The sequence below is a fragment of the Temnothorax nylanderi genome, unplaced genomic scaffold (assembly GCF_030848795.1).
Source record: "Temnothorax nylanderi isolate EJ_2023f unplaced genomic scaffold, tnyl_v1.0 TNYL_tig0382_pilon, whole genome shotgun sequence".
In the NCBI taxonomy this organism is placed as follows: Eukaryota; Metazoa; Arthropoda; class Insecta; order Hymenoptera; family Formicidae; genus Temnothorax; species Temnothorax nylanderi.
In genome coordinates, this window is record NW_027249444.1 from 153586 (window position 1) to 168850 (window position 15265).

General features: G+C 37.9%; 1 protein-coding gene across 1 annotated transcript; it reads right to left on the reverse strand.

Moving 5' to 3' along the window:
- Nucleotides 1-13950: 13950 nt before the first annotated feature.
- On the reverse strand, nucleotides 13951-14793 carry LOC139782025 (uncharacterized). The gene has a single exon (XM_071720928.1). The coding sequence runs from the start codon at nucleotides 14791-14793 to the stop codon at nucleotides 13951-13953; it is 843 nt and encodes a 280-aa protein (XP_071577029.1).
- Nucleotides 14794-15265: the final 472 nt, after the last annotated feature.

Here is a 15265-nt window from a genome sequence, read left to right on the forward strand (position 1 = left end):
CAAAATTAGTTAAATTAACACATAAATAAGTTACATTTTTAACACAAAAATTTTAACAAGGACTTTTTTAAACAAAATATACAAACTTTTTTATTGTGTAGATATTTTGTGGACATGGATATGTGGATAACACGTGGATGTCTAATGGATATTTTTGATAGATATTTTGTGGACATGGATATGTGGATAACGTGTGGATATCTAATGGATATCCCTGCTGGCTATTTGAGAGATATGGATATTTTTACATTTGTTAGATATCTATTAAATATCCATAATAGATATGGGACGTTATATGGATATGTAGATATCCACTGGATATCTATTAAATATTATGTTCTGTGTGTGTATCTAGAAAACATGCATTAATAAATTTACTATATTCATATCCATCAGTTTAATGTTTTTAAGAGAAAAAAGATTACGTGCACAATATATATTGTGGTACGGGCAAGTGATAAGAGAGATGCACAGGTTTCCTAGAAGATGAGCCATTATTCGGTTAAAGAAAACTAACAAGTCTTTGTTTTATATAAATAATTTTTATCTCCGAATAATTTCAAAAGAGTACGTTCGAGAAAAAGCAACACAGCCACTAAATGTCTGCATATACCCGTCAATCCGTCTTTGCACGAGCATTGCATTTGTTGAAACACGAATCCATCGTTCTTAATTTTATCAGTCCTTCGACAGTGTGAGGAAATTCACTAACAATAAGAGTATTCGTTTGTAAAATAAAGCCTGTAATTCTTTTCAAAGAACCATAGTACATTTTAAACGCGTATTTGCAATATTACAGATACGTATCAAATACATAATTTACGTATTAACACGTATCGCATATATATTGTCATATATTGTCATATACGTATCTGATACGTAACGTAATTACGTATTTAGACGCGGACATTATCGGTACTAAACATGTATCTGGTAGGTACATGATTCATACGTATTGCTACGTATTTGCTATATAGCAACATTTTAAATTTTATGTATATGCTATCTCTCTGAATATAAAATGCTGTGCGGGTTAGCATAATGTCTGATATCACTACTTTTATGGCAAAAATATATCAAAACAGTATTGTTTTGTGCAATAGCTACGCACAACAGGGCGCGAACACTTGGCGCCCTTTCTTTACCTTTTTTTAAAAAGGTGTTTTTATGGTATCTCTGAAACCGTGAGCTATGTAAAAAAATGTTTTAGACAAACAGGTTATGGTATTAAGTAATCTCTGTAATCGTGTATTTAGATTTTTTTAATGTCATTATTTTTAATATACCCCCACTCTTAAATGTTATTTTTAAAAATTCCGAATTTTTAAGGACCAAAATTATAGAGAATTTTATGTCAATTCTATCTATATATAATAAAAGTAATTTCCGAAATCGCATTTCTTAAATATGAGCTAGACATGCCGCGCTATATGCGCCGCACCATAAGGGTACACCCCGCCAGGCCGCGTCTATCTCATGCTTGTGCTTGGTACCTTCATTAACGTATTCTGCGTGTTTAAGATTACAAAATGGCAACAAATATAGACAAATTCCTAGTTACATGGATATATAAAGTATATTGTATTTCACAGTGAAATAATATTTGATACATAAGGGAATAATACGTCATTAGTGTAAACAAGGAAATAAAGGACATTTGCTTTTCCTTGAACCAAAACTTTTATTTTCGTCTCGCGAAAGCTTGATAATAATCACGTCGATCACATGATTTACAAACGCCAAATGAGCTTTGTTATCTTCCTTGCTTTATTCACCTACAAATTGTAGGCGGCGCATATCCTTATGGTGAGGTGCACATAGCGCGGCATGTCTAGCTCTATATAGATGGAAGTGCCATAAAATTCTCTATAATTTTGGTCTTTATAAAAATTTTGGAATTTTCAAAAATAACATTCAAGAGCGGGAGTATATTAAAAATATAACATTAAAAAAATTAACGCGTGGTCGCCACACGCGTTAGAAGCAGAACTTCTGAAGGCAAAGGCTTTGCCATAATTTTTCTGAAATTATTACAAAACAATACAACGGCATTAGTCACTCCACGCAGCCGCCCGCAACTCGAAAATGTGTTACACGCAGTTCTCACTCTACCCGTTTCCCCAGTACCGTACGCCTATGGTCGAATTTTTGTGACACTTTTTCGTGTCGCAAAATCGAACTTACCAGCGTGCCAAAGAAGTTTCACTTCGTGCGCCTATTGGTCGAATTTTTGTGACACTTTTTCGTATCGCAAAATCGACTTTCTACCGTGTCAAAAGAAGTTTCACTTCGTACGCCTATTGGTCGAATTTTCGTGACACTTTTTTCGTGTCGCAAAATCGAACTTACCACCGTGCCAAAGAAGTTTTATTTCAAAAGCGAGAAACAGTTTTTGTGTCGCTCGAAATTCTCGGAAACATGCTTATTATTCGACGAATTAGATTTGACAAATGTATTTAGAAATGAATTTTATCTAACATATGATTGCGATATTTACGCGAATTCCGAGAAGGGATTAAATTTACAACATTATAACGCAGAGTTAAGTTCGCTTTCGAACACTATCTATTCTAGGTAATCTAGATTATAATTGAGAGCGCTGAACGCACTGTCTGCACTGTCTGCACTGAGAACACATGCTTTTTCAAGTTTTGTGTCGCAAATCGAACTTACTACCGTGCCAAAAGAAGAACACGCAGTCCTCGCTCTACTGCCCGTTCTAGACCTGAGGATGATCCTACTCGCGGCTCATCCGAATGCGGTTGTCCGTCTAACCTCTGTGAAGTTGGCCGGACAACTTCAACATATCGAACTTTCATTAATTGGTATCGATTGGTGGTCGTTTGGTGGTCTTTGGTAGTCTAGTCAGATCGTTTGGTGGTTAGTCGTTTTCCTGTAAAATAAAAATAAAATTTTGGGTGTGAAGTTAGCCGGACAATTTTTATTTTTCAACCAATTTAACTTTATTACGGCTCATTCGACGCGGAATCGTTTGGTGGTCAGGAATATCCAAACTAGAACGTTTGGTGGTCAACTGTCTTCCCAGAAAATAGAAAAAACCGTATGCGCGTAATGTCGGACGTATCACTCTGTGCCATTAGTCGGAAAAATAATATTTATCAACCAAATTGACTTTGATAGGGCTCATTTAACGCAAAATCGTTTGGTAGTCACGAATATCGTCATGAAAACGTTTAGTGGTCAATCGTTTTCTTAAAAATAGAAGCGCAGGTATACTATATAATAAGAAAGCTGCGCAACTGTCGTTATGAGTACATAACGACGCATAACGAGTTACAGAATCGCACTACTGGGTACCTATTCTTGAAATCGTTCGTTATGAAACGAATTCGTTATGAACAAAAAGATGAGGATTTCCTAGTTGAGCGCCAATGGGAATTCAGTTGACGCACTTTTCGTTCATAAACAAATTCGTTCATAACGAACAATTTCAAGAATAAGTACCCTGACGTTACGCCAATCACGAGCCTACGTCTAGGCCTACGACCAACACGAGCACCCATTCCCACCTCAAGTGCGCATACGGGTTTGTATATTTTTTAACAAAATAGTTGACCATCAAACGTTTTAGTTAGAACATTTGCAACCACCAAATGATTGCGCGTTGAGGCCTATCAAAGTAAATTAGGTGATAAATATAATTTTTCCGGCTAATGGCACGGAGTGATACGTCCGACATTATGCGCATACGGTTTTTTTCTATTTTCTAGGAAAACGGTTGACCACCAAACGTTCTAGTTTGGAGCGCCACCAAACCGTGACCACCAAACGATTTTGCGTCGAATGAGCTGTAATAAAGTCAAATTGATTGAAAAATAAAATTGTCCGGCTAACTTCACACCCAAAATTTTATTTTTATTTTACAGGAAAACGACTAACCACCAAACGATCTGACTAGACTACCAAAGACCACCAAACAACCACCAATTGATACCAATTAATGAAAGTTCGACATGTTAAAGTTGTCCGGCCAACTTCACAGAGGTGTCCGTCTACACTGCACAATTTTAAGTTGTTTTAGGTTGGTAAGATTGAAAGCTAACTTAGTATTATTGTTACCCGTCTACACTTACAGACTATTGGTTAGACCTGGCCGTATTTAAGCTGTTATGCTTGAGCGCCACAATTAAAAAAAAAAACCCGTCTACACTACTAGAAGCTAGGATGAGCCAAAAGTAGGATCATCCTCCGGTCTAGATAAAGCATAAGTACCTCAGCTACTAGCTGGCGCCAGACTAGCAATAGCTATAGCGACTCACATCTTCCCGGACAACGCGGAAATTGTCCAGCCGCTCATTGGCTGGAATACGGAGCAATAGAGAGCCGCCGTAAGACTTTCTACGCTAGCGCCGCAATCGCAAGCGTGCACATCCATAACGGTTGAAACAGTTCAAGTATAGAGCCTTAGTTCAAGCACTCTTATCACTCGTGCCTCACGTCTCGACAAGCAAAAGACGGAACTCATGTTTATCTAGTCAAACATAATAGACATTCGTTTATATGAGTACGACGATACTACACACAGTTCGTATAGCATTTCGCATATTACTTTGTTACGCGAGATCGGTGATCCGGAACTCATTACCGGGTTAATACCTACCAGTGTAAATACTACTTAACATTATTAACATTGTACATACTGTGTTACGTTTTTGTAAATACATGCATCGTCCAAAATCAACGAGTCATCATTTGAACACGCAGACCTTAACGGCCATCTTGGCCAATAGTAGAATTCCGAACGTATGAATTCCTACATAGCTATACGCGATTGGGTTGGTACGATTGAAAGCTAACTTCAGTATGATTTTTATCCTCAGGTCTAGAACGGGCATACCCGCCTTGTCAGTGCCATACGCCTGTTGGTCGAATTTTCGGAGTTTCGTGTCGCCAAATCAAACTTACTACCGTGCCAAAAGAAGTAGCCGTCTCGTCGATGTCGTACGCCTATTGGTCGAATTTTCGTTACACTTTCGAGTTTCGTGTCGCCAAATCGAACTTACTACCGTGCCAAAAGAAGTAGCCGTCTCGCCAATGCCGTACGCCTATTGACCGACTTTTCGTTACACATTTTCGTTTCTCAAAATTCGTGACGCTCTTCCGTGTCGCAAAATCGAACTCACTACCGTGCCTAGAAGTTTCACTTCAAAAATCTAAATACACCATTACAGAGATTACTTCCTAGACAGCACCATGTCCAAAATCGGGACATAAAACGTCTTTTCGATGTCTTTTAGCCATCTTTTAGTAAGACGTCTTTTAGACGTCTTATGTCCGCTTTTGAACAAGTGTGCTGTATGGGTTAATACCGTAACTTTTTTGTCTAAAACATTTTTAAGTAAAACTTCTTTAGGCACGGTAGTGAGTTTGATTTTGCGACACGAAAAAGCGTCACGAATTTTGGGAAACGAAAAAGTGTAACAAAAATTCGGTCAATAGGCGTATGGCATTGGCGAGACGGCTACTTCTTTTGGCACGGTAGTAAGTTCGATTTGGCGACACGAAACTCGAAAGTGTAACGAAAATTCGACCAATAGGCGTACGACATTGACGAGACGGCTACTTCTTTTGGCACGGTAGTAAGTTCGATTTGGCAACACGAACTCGAAAGTGTAACGAAAATTCGACCAACAGGCGTACGGCACTGACGAGACGGGTAGAGCGAGGACTGCGTGTTCTTCTTTTGGCACAGTAGTAAGTTCGATTTTGCGACACAAAACTTGAAAAGCATGTGCTCTCAGTCCAGACAGTGCAGACAGTGCGTTCAGCGTTCTCAATTATAATCTATAGATTACCTAGAATAGATAGTGTTCGCGTCTGCGTTATAATATTATAAATTTAATCCCTCCTCGGAATTCGCGTAAATCTCGCAATCAAATGTTAGATAAAATTTATTTCTAAATACATTTGTCAAATCTAATTCCTCGAATAATAAGCATGTTTCCGAGAATTTCGAGCGACACAAAAACTGTTTCTCGCTTTTAAAATAAAACTTCTTTTGACACGGTGGTAAGTTCGATTTTGTGACACGACAAAGCGTCACAAAAATTCGACCAATCAATAGGCGTACGGCACTGGTAAGACGGGTAGAGAGAGAACTGCGTCTGCGTGTAACACATTTTCGAGGTTGCGGGCGGCTGCGTGGAGTGACTAATGCCGTTGTATTATTTTTGTATTAATTTTAGAAAAGTTATGGCAAAGCCCTTGCCTTCAGAAGTTTCACTTCTAACGCGCGTGGCGATCACGCGTTCATTTTTTATATACCTCACGGTTTCAGAGATATTTACTCATAATCAAATATATGGAATTTCTTCGAAGAGTTGTTTCGACTCCTAAACATGCTTCGAAGCCGATAAAAAAAAATACGTACACTGCCGTCGAAAAGTTTCCGGACAGGGGTATAATTCGGGAAAATTCTTAATAAAACTAATTATTATGAAAAAATATTGATAAATTTTATTTAGTTGACAATTAGAAGTAACAAAAACTGAAAATCTCACGAATCAGAATCAATCCTTAGCTTAGAGCTCACACTTTCTTTTCATCGAACCAACCTCCCTTGGTGGACAGCACCTTTTGCACCAATCGCGGCATCCTTTGTACGAGTTTTTCCTAAACAGAATTTTGGTATTTCACTCCATGCTTTCTGGAGGATCTTCCAAAGGTGCTCCTGAGAGGTGGGACAAACCGGATTAAGATCCGGAGATTGAGGGGGCCACACCATTATTTTGAGCGCTCCGCTTTCCTCTTTTCGATGCAGATAGTTGGAACATAATTTAAAAGTGTGTTTCGGGTCATTATCTTACTGCATGACAAACCCACGACCAATTAAACGTGTGCCAGACGGGATACAATGCCTACTCAGAATCGAGTGGTAGCCTTTTTGTTCAAGTATTCCCTTGATTCTGTGGAGATCTCCCACGCCCGTATAACTGAAACATCCCCACACCATCACGGATCCTCCGCCGTGTTTAACTGTAGGAGTTATGCAGTCTGGGTGCATTTTTTCCGAAGACGGGCGACGGACATACTTTCTTCGTTTTTGACCAAAAACCTCGAACTTCGATTCGTCAGTCCACAAGACTTGTTTCCAGTCTTCGATGGTCCAGTCTTTGTGATTTTGAGCCCACTGATGTCTCTTCGCCCTGTTCCCACGCCGGAGGAACGGTTTTCTAGTGGAAACAAGTCTTGTGGACCGACGAATCGAAGTTCGAGGTTCTTAGTCAAAAACGAAGAAAGTATGTCCGTCGCGCGTCTTCGGAAAAAATGCACCCAGACTGCATAACTCCTACAGTTAAACACGGCGGAGGATCCGTGATGGTGTGGGGATGTTTCAGTTATACGGGCGTGGGAGATCTCCACAGAATCAAGGGAATACTTGAACAAAAAGGCTACCACTGGATTCTGAGTAGGCATTGTATCCCGTCTGGCACACGTTTAATTGGTCGTGGGTTTGTCATGCAGTAAGATAATGACCCGAAACACACTTTTAAATTATGTTCCAACTATCTGCATCGAAAAGAGGAAAGCGGAGCGCTCAAAATAATGGTGTGGCCCCCTCAATCTCCGGATCTTAATCCGGTCTGTCCCACCTCTCAGGAGCACCTTTGGAAGATCCTCCAGAAAGCATGGAGTGAAATACCAAAATTCTGTTTAGGAAAAACTCGTACAAAGGATGCCGCGATTGGTGCAAAAGGTGCTGTCCACCAAGGGAGGTTGGTTCGATGAAAAGAAAGTGTGAGCTCTAAGCTAAGGATTGATTCTGATTCGTGAGATTTTCAGTTTTGTTACTTCTAATTGTCAACTAAATAAAATTTATCAATATTTTTTCATAATAATTAGTTTTATTAAGAATTTTCCCGAATTATACCCCTGTCCGGAAACTTTCGACGGCAGTGTGTGTGTGTGTGTGTGTGTGTGTGTGTGTGTGTGTGTGTGTGTGTGTGCGTGCATGTGCAGATTTGATGTCCGTGGTTGCTCTAACTTCCGCAAATATTGATATATCGGGCTGTTTTTTTTTAATCGATAGATTATCATTCAAGGAAGGTTGGTATTGAACTTGGCGATAATCGGTAAAAGGGTTCTTTTTTGCTACCTCATAGAGGAAGCTTTGTTTCGTGAAAAAATTTTTTTTCAAGTATCTTTGGCAAAGTGTTTAAAATGTTCTAAAACGTCGAAAAATCACTTTTGTACAAAATGTCCGTGTGTATGTGTGTGTGTATGTATGTACGCTTTTGTTGTCCGTTTATGCTCTAACTTCCGTAATTTTTGAGATATCGGGATGTTTTTTTTTTAATCGATAGAGTATCATTCAAGGAAGGTTGGTATTGAATTTGGCGATGATCGGTAAAGGGGTTCTTTTTTAAAAAAATTTTGAATTTTTTTAGAAATGTCCGTGGTTGCTCTAACTTCCGCAAATTTGGAGATATCGATCTATTTCTAATTTTATTATATTTTTCAGTCTTTTCTACCCCTATTTCATATATAATTTTTAAGATTTGGTTGATTAGACCCAGCTTTATACGCGATCAAAGGTCCATAATTTTGCTTGCATATAAAGCTAAGTCTAATCAACCGAATTTAAAAGAATTATATAGGAATAGGGGTAGAAAAGACCAAAGTAAAAATTGTTTTTGGAGTTTTCGATGCCAATGTGTTGCTTATGTTCGAAAACGTCGAAAAATCGTAAAGTATCATTAAAGGTAGGTTGGTGTTAAATTATCTTTTTTTTTGTTTATGGTATAACTTCCGTAATTTTTTAGATATTGGGATGTTTTTTTTTAATCGATAGAGTATCATTCAAGGAAGGTTGGTATTGAATTTGGTGATGATCGGTAAAAGGGTTCTTTTTTAAAAAAATTTTGAAAATGTCCGTGGTTGCTCTAACGTCCGCAAATTTATCGGGCTGTTTTCTAATTTTATTATATTCTTTTCTACCCCTATTTTATATATAATTCTTTTAAATTAAGGTTTAATTGATTTTTATAATAGTATATCATAAATTAGTATAACAGATATTAGTCACAATAAAACTGTTGGGATTCTCAAGCAAGGGATACACACTTCCAAAATACAAGAACCTTTATTACGATAAGTGAAGACGTACGTTTACACTCAGCGGCAAAATCGTCAAGACTGAACTAAAAACTTATATCTCCCCTAGATGTGGGCACGAACAGAAAAATCACTGGGAGAGATAAACTAGTGCCCTCTGGGCTTACTTCCGCATTACTAACCAAAACTAAATAACTACATAGATGGCTACTCAGATCGGTTTGTCAAACATAAAAACAACTCTTACACTCTCCCCCTACAAATCGATCTACGGTATAACTTAATATTATAAAAAAAATATTTGCACCTCTACTTAACTAGACGCATGTGTTTAATACACCATTCAAGTTTTTCTTTGGATACTGGTTTGGTTAAACAATCTGCAATCATTTCATTAGAATTAATGCACGATAAACTGATAATTTCTTTTTCCTGTTCATCACGAACAAAGTGGAATCTTAAATTAACATGTCGTGTCTTTATTGAAGATCTAGCATTTTTCACCCATTGTATGGTAGCCTGGTTATCGCAAAAGACCTTAAGTGGCTTATTAATATATTCCATACAATTCAGTTCAGTAAGCATATTCTGAAGCCATAGTACATCTTTAACAATTTCTGATAACGCGAATAATTCTATTTCACATGTGGAAGTTCCAACTGTTCGTTGTTTTCGGCATCTCCATGAAATAAGGGAGTTTCCTAAAAATATGGCTCCCCTGAAAATGACTTACCACCTTCGGCATTACCCCAACTGGCATCAGAATATGCTTTTAATGTACCTATCTCTCTATCATAATAAAGACGTTGATCTTTGGTTCCCTGTAAATAACGTAATACCCTTTTACTTAACATATAATGTCGTTTTTCCGGGCAGTGATTATATTGGGGTAAATATAAAGTTACAAATGCTATATCGGGTCTTGTTCTATCTGCTAAATACAACATTTCTCTTATTAATTCCTGATATAATTTGACATCATATTTCTCACTTGTTTCTTGCGATATTTTATCTTCACCGGTTACCATCGGAGTATTGACAGGATTGCACTCGGATAATTCATACTTACTTAACAATTTTTCAATATACTTAGTTTGACTTAAATATATACCCGACGGGTTCATTTCTATTTCTATACCAAGGAACATTTTTGAGTTTGTCGTCTCTCTAATTTCAAAAACTTCTCTTAATTTTTTGAGTATTTTTTCGCAAGTATTATTATTATCGTCTAATATGGTGAAATCATCGACATAGGAACAAAATATAAAGAAACATGTTTGATCTTTATTGACAAAAATACAACTGTCTGAACTTAAAGGTTTTAAACCGTTTCTTGACAGCTCCTCTCTTAGCGTCAAATACCAGTTTCGTCCTAACTGAGGTAATCCGTATATACTTCGTTTTAATTTACATATTTTTCCCTCTCCAAATCTTTTCTCGAAACCCGGGGGTGGTTCTAAGTATATTGTCTCTTTTAGTCTACCATGTAAATAAGCAGTTTTAACATCGAAAAATCTTACATTTAATCTTTTTTCTTAGAAGCAATAACAATTAATGCCCTCCACGCTTCAATACTTACAACCGGGGAATATGACTCGTCATAATCTTTATTTTTTATCTGATTATATCCGGCTGCCACAAGTCTCGCTTTATATCTGATACTATCGTTCTCACTATCTTTATCTTTATCTTTATTTTTATCTTTATCTTTATCTTTATCTTTATCTTTATTTATATATATAAAAATGAATGTATGTATGTTTGTCCGCTATGATAATCTACAGTTTTCAACCGAATCTTAAAAAATTATATATGAAACAGGGGTAGAATTTTCCGGGGAGTGCTATAGAGTGTATAGTTTTTCGTTACCGATCTTTTCGGGAACCGGTATCCGAAATTTTTCCAATTTTTCGGGAAATAATTGACCGAATCTTAAAGAATTGTATATAAAACAGGGGTAGAATTTCCCGGGGAGTGCTATAAACTGTATAGTTTTTCGTTACCGATCTTTTTTGGAACCGGTATCCGAAATTTTTCAAATTTTTCGGGAAATAATTGACCGAATCTTAAAGAATTGTATATAAAACAGGAGTAGAATTTCCCGGGGAGTGCCATAAAGTGTATAATTTTTCGTTATCGATCTTTTTGGAAACCGGTATCAGAAATTTTTTCAATTTTTCTGGAAATAATTGACCGAGTAGGAAAAGATTGGTTACGACATGTTTAATCCATGAACACTCTTTATGTTTGTCTATAATAAGGATATTGAAACATAAATGAAGTCGTTTTAAGAAAAACGACCCCCGGGCGAAGCCCGGGTAACCAGCTAGTTTCTTTTAATTTCATAAACCCATTTACTTTTAACTGTTTTTACATTTTCTGGACGTTCTACCACCTCCCACACATCATGTTTATTTAATGAGTCTAACTCATCTTCCATCGCTTGCCACCAATTCTCATTGTTACATGCTTCATTAAAGTTACACGGTATCTTAATATCATCTGCTACTTTCGCGTGTTGGATTTTTTCTAATCTTTTGGACCGTCTTACACCTTCCCGTCTTAATTTCTCTTCTCTATCCTCTAACATTTCTTGTTTTCGTCTCAAACTTTCGGCCAATGTAACACCCTTTGGTCTACCTACTGGATTTCTAATATTTTGGTCTCTATTTTCATCCCTTTGTAAATTAATATCTACCGGACGCGTTTCCATTTCATTATTTTGATCCGAGTCACTATTTGTTAGTGGACCGCTCCGGTTTTTGCGCCGTGGAAGTCGAGGAAAGCACAATGAATAAGACGTTCGGAGATAGCGTAAAAATAGTTCTTTATTTCACAGCTGGTTATGGTTTCGCGCTCGCACCTTTACTGTCGCGCACACGCTCCGATACGATACCGCACGCGTAACGATCGGATTCGTTTTGTCGCGGAACACTCGCCAAGAAGCACGAGTGTCGCGAACGGATTTCTAGGGCTCACTCGTCCGTCCCGGCCGGAGCAGGCAAGGGATCGCGGCCGGAGCTTCGCGTTAGGCCGCGAGGAATTCGGTGGTGTGAGAAATGCTGAGTGGCTCCAAATCGTCTATTGGTCGTGCTCCTTGCGATCACGCGAGAAACACCTGGCCGTTGGCTCAAAAACAACAAAAAAAGTAAACCTTCGCGGTTTGGAGCCACTCGAGCGATCTCGAAGAATGTTCGCACTCAGGAATATTCACTTATTCGATTCTCAACACTATTGTTTCTTTTATTATCATCGTTAGTCACAACCGTATCATCGCAATCCGATATATTAAGAACATCTTCAATATTCCAATTCTCATTATTTTCTTGGTCTAAATTTTGTTTGTTAAGGTAATAGTTGCCTTTCACACCTTCATCGAAAATTACGTTTCGTTCCTCTATAATTATATTTCGTTCCGGGTCAAACAATCGGTAACCTACACTTTCTCGTGAATAATTTACCATAATTGCCTTCTTTCCACTAGGTTGTAGTTTATTACGCGCATTCTTATTAACATAAAAATATGCCAAGCAACCAAATGTTTTTAAATAAGTGATATTTGGTATCAGTAGTAAGTGGGTAGGTATGGGGCGTCAAAACAAACCCCCTCCACCGACCCCTCCGGCGCCAGGGGCGTGGCCAGACGGTCTTCCCACGTGACCTCGAAGCGCTCTGATTGGCTGCCGCCTGAGGGGTGGGGGTAACGAGATAATTAAATGGAGCGATTTGATTGGATACCCCATACCTACCCAGCGTCTGATTGGCCCTCCCCCCTGAGGCGTCTGGTGGCTTTGAGGGGGTAGCACGTGGTAGACAAAAATGGTGGGGACAAATGGCGTGTTTTGATTGGATACCCCATACCTACCCAGCGTCTGATTGGCTCTCCCGCGCTTAGGGTGTCTAGTGTCTAGTGACTTTTTTGGGGCTGCACGTGGTAAAAGACTACGAAACAAAAATGTCGGATTCGAAATAGTAACTAAATGGCGCGTTCTGATTGGATACCCCATACCTACCCAGCGTCTGATTGGCTCTCCCGCCTAAAAGGTCCAGCGTCTTTTTGGGCCTGCACGTGGTGGACGACGCTAAGTCACAAGGAAAAATAGCGGAAGTGTCGACCAGCGCCATTTTGGCGGGAGCACGTGGTAAACGACGCTAAGCTAAAATATGGATATGATGCTAAGATGCCGAAAACGGAAAGTGGAATTTTAGTTTTTCAGAGAATAGTTTTCATGATTTATGACCGTGTTCTTTTAGGACTTGGGTCTGGACAAAGAGTTTTCGAAACAATAAAATACGTGAAACTTATTTTCTGGAGAAAAGAGAGGGTAAAACAGGAACGGAGAGGTTCGCTTTGTAACGTGACAAAATTATTTCGTTTTAAATAAAAGTTTTTATTATTGAGCGCATTCGAAAAATATTTACGAGGTAAACTTCAACTAATTCTGAAAAATAAGAGAAAAGAAATTTGTTGCGGAGAACGTGAGGATTGGAAAATAGAAGAAAGTAGAAGTTATATATATGATTTATGACCGTGCCCTTTTAGGACTTGGGTCTGGACAAAGAGTTTTCGAAACAATGAAATACGTGAAACTTATTTTCTAGAGAAAGGAGAGGGTAAAACAGCAACGGACAGGTTCGCTTTGTAACGTGACAAAATTATTTCGTTTTAAATAAAAAGTTTTTATTATTGAACGCATTCGAAAAAAATTTACGAGGTAGACTTCAACTAATTCTGAAAAATAAGAGAAAAGGAATTTGTTGCGGAGAACGTGAGGATTGAAAAAATAGAAGAAAGTAGAAGTTACAAAAAATGTTTATTACAAATTCTTTTTCATGGGAAAAATACAAATTGTTCAAACAATAATTTTATAAAATTTACAATCCGCGATTCGACAAAATTATACGACGAATTTCGGTAAAGCGCAGCAAAATAAGTTCTAAAAATACTATATTAAAATACATATCAAGGAAAGTTAAATCGGTTATTTGCGTACGTACATTACGCTCGATTTTGTTGTAATTTCCTCTGAGAGTTAATTTCACAATATCTTCATCTATATAATTGTTAGGAAGATTTAACTCTATTTCTTTAATAAGATAACGTGCGCAATTGTTAACATTTTCAGCCACTGATTTTAATTGTGATAAATGTGCATCGATACATTTCGCAATATTTTTCAGTCCGATAAATGTAGGCTTCTGCATCACAATTGCCACTGCGAAAGTTTTTCGTTTCTTCGTCGGTGGACAATTTTCCTCGTCTGTTCGTTGATCCATCCCGGTGGAAGTACTCTCCTCGTTTTCCTTGTACGCCAGCAATATGGATCTTGCTCCATAGGCCGATGTAAAATTGACGGAGATATTGTTAATGGAGATAGAGTTCGGCTTCAATTTGGTTTCTCCATTTAAATATTCGCTCACGAGTCCCATGTTCTCTTGAAACTGCTGCCACGATTTCTCGTCGAAATAAACGCCGTCCGCACAGTTGCCGGTTAATTTGACCAGCGGCACGAAAACCCCCTCGGATGTTGCTTGTAAACCCACGTGAATTCTCTTCGTATGGGAGCTGTTGAGTCCATATGTTGTCGATAGCAGCATATGTAATTGCTCGTTTCTTCCCTCGAAGTAGCGTCCCTTATCGGAAATCCCTTTATCAGGAATAACGCGTGTGAACATCCGCTTCTCAGAATTATTAGCGTCTTCTCTGTGACTAGCCATTGTTCTTATTTCTTCGTAATATCGACAGACACACACACACACACTAATTGAAAAGTCAGATGTGAGAGTTATACTTTTTCACTGGTGTACGACTTGTCGCTTCGAACGATGGGACTCGAATGATTTTGACTTCGTAACGTTAGTCAAAATGTTAACTTCGCTTGCGTCGTTTTAGAAAAATTAGTCGGCGCGCGCAGAAAAAAATTAGAAAACTCTAGATTTTTCTAGACTTTTCTAGATTTTGTTAGTTTAAACTATAAATTCTGAAGTATAGGGAGCTAAGAAAATTTGTTAATAAAAAGATCGGCTAAACATTTTATACAAAAAGTGTAATAGTTAAAAAATTTTTAAATAAAAATATTTCTAAGAAATAAAGGAACAACAAAAATCTATCCAAGCTCTTCTTCTGCCGGAAGCAATAAATCAATAAATTTTCCGGTTGTAGTAATAAATCCACGTTGTTATGTGTGAT

Excerpts from the sequence above, each read along its gene's own strand:
- LOC139782025 (XM_071720928.1), bottom strand. The coding sequence starts at position 14,793 with ATGGCTAGTCACAGAGAAGACGCTAATAATTCTGAGAAGCGGATGTTC.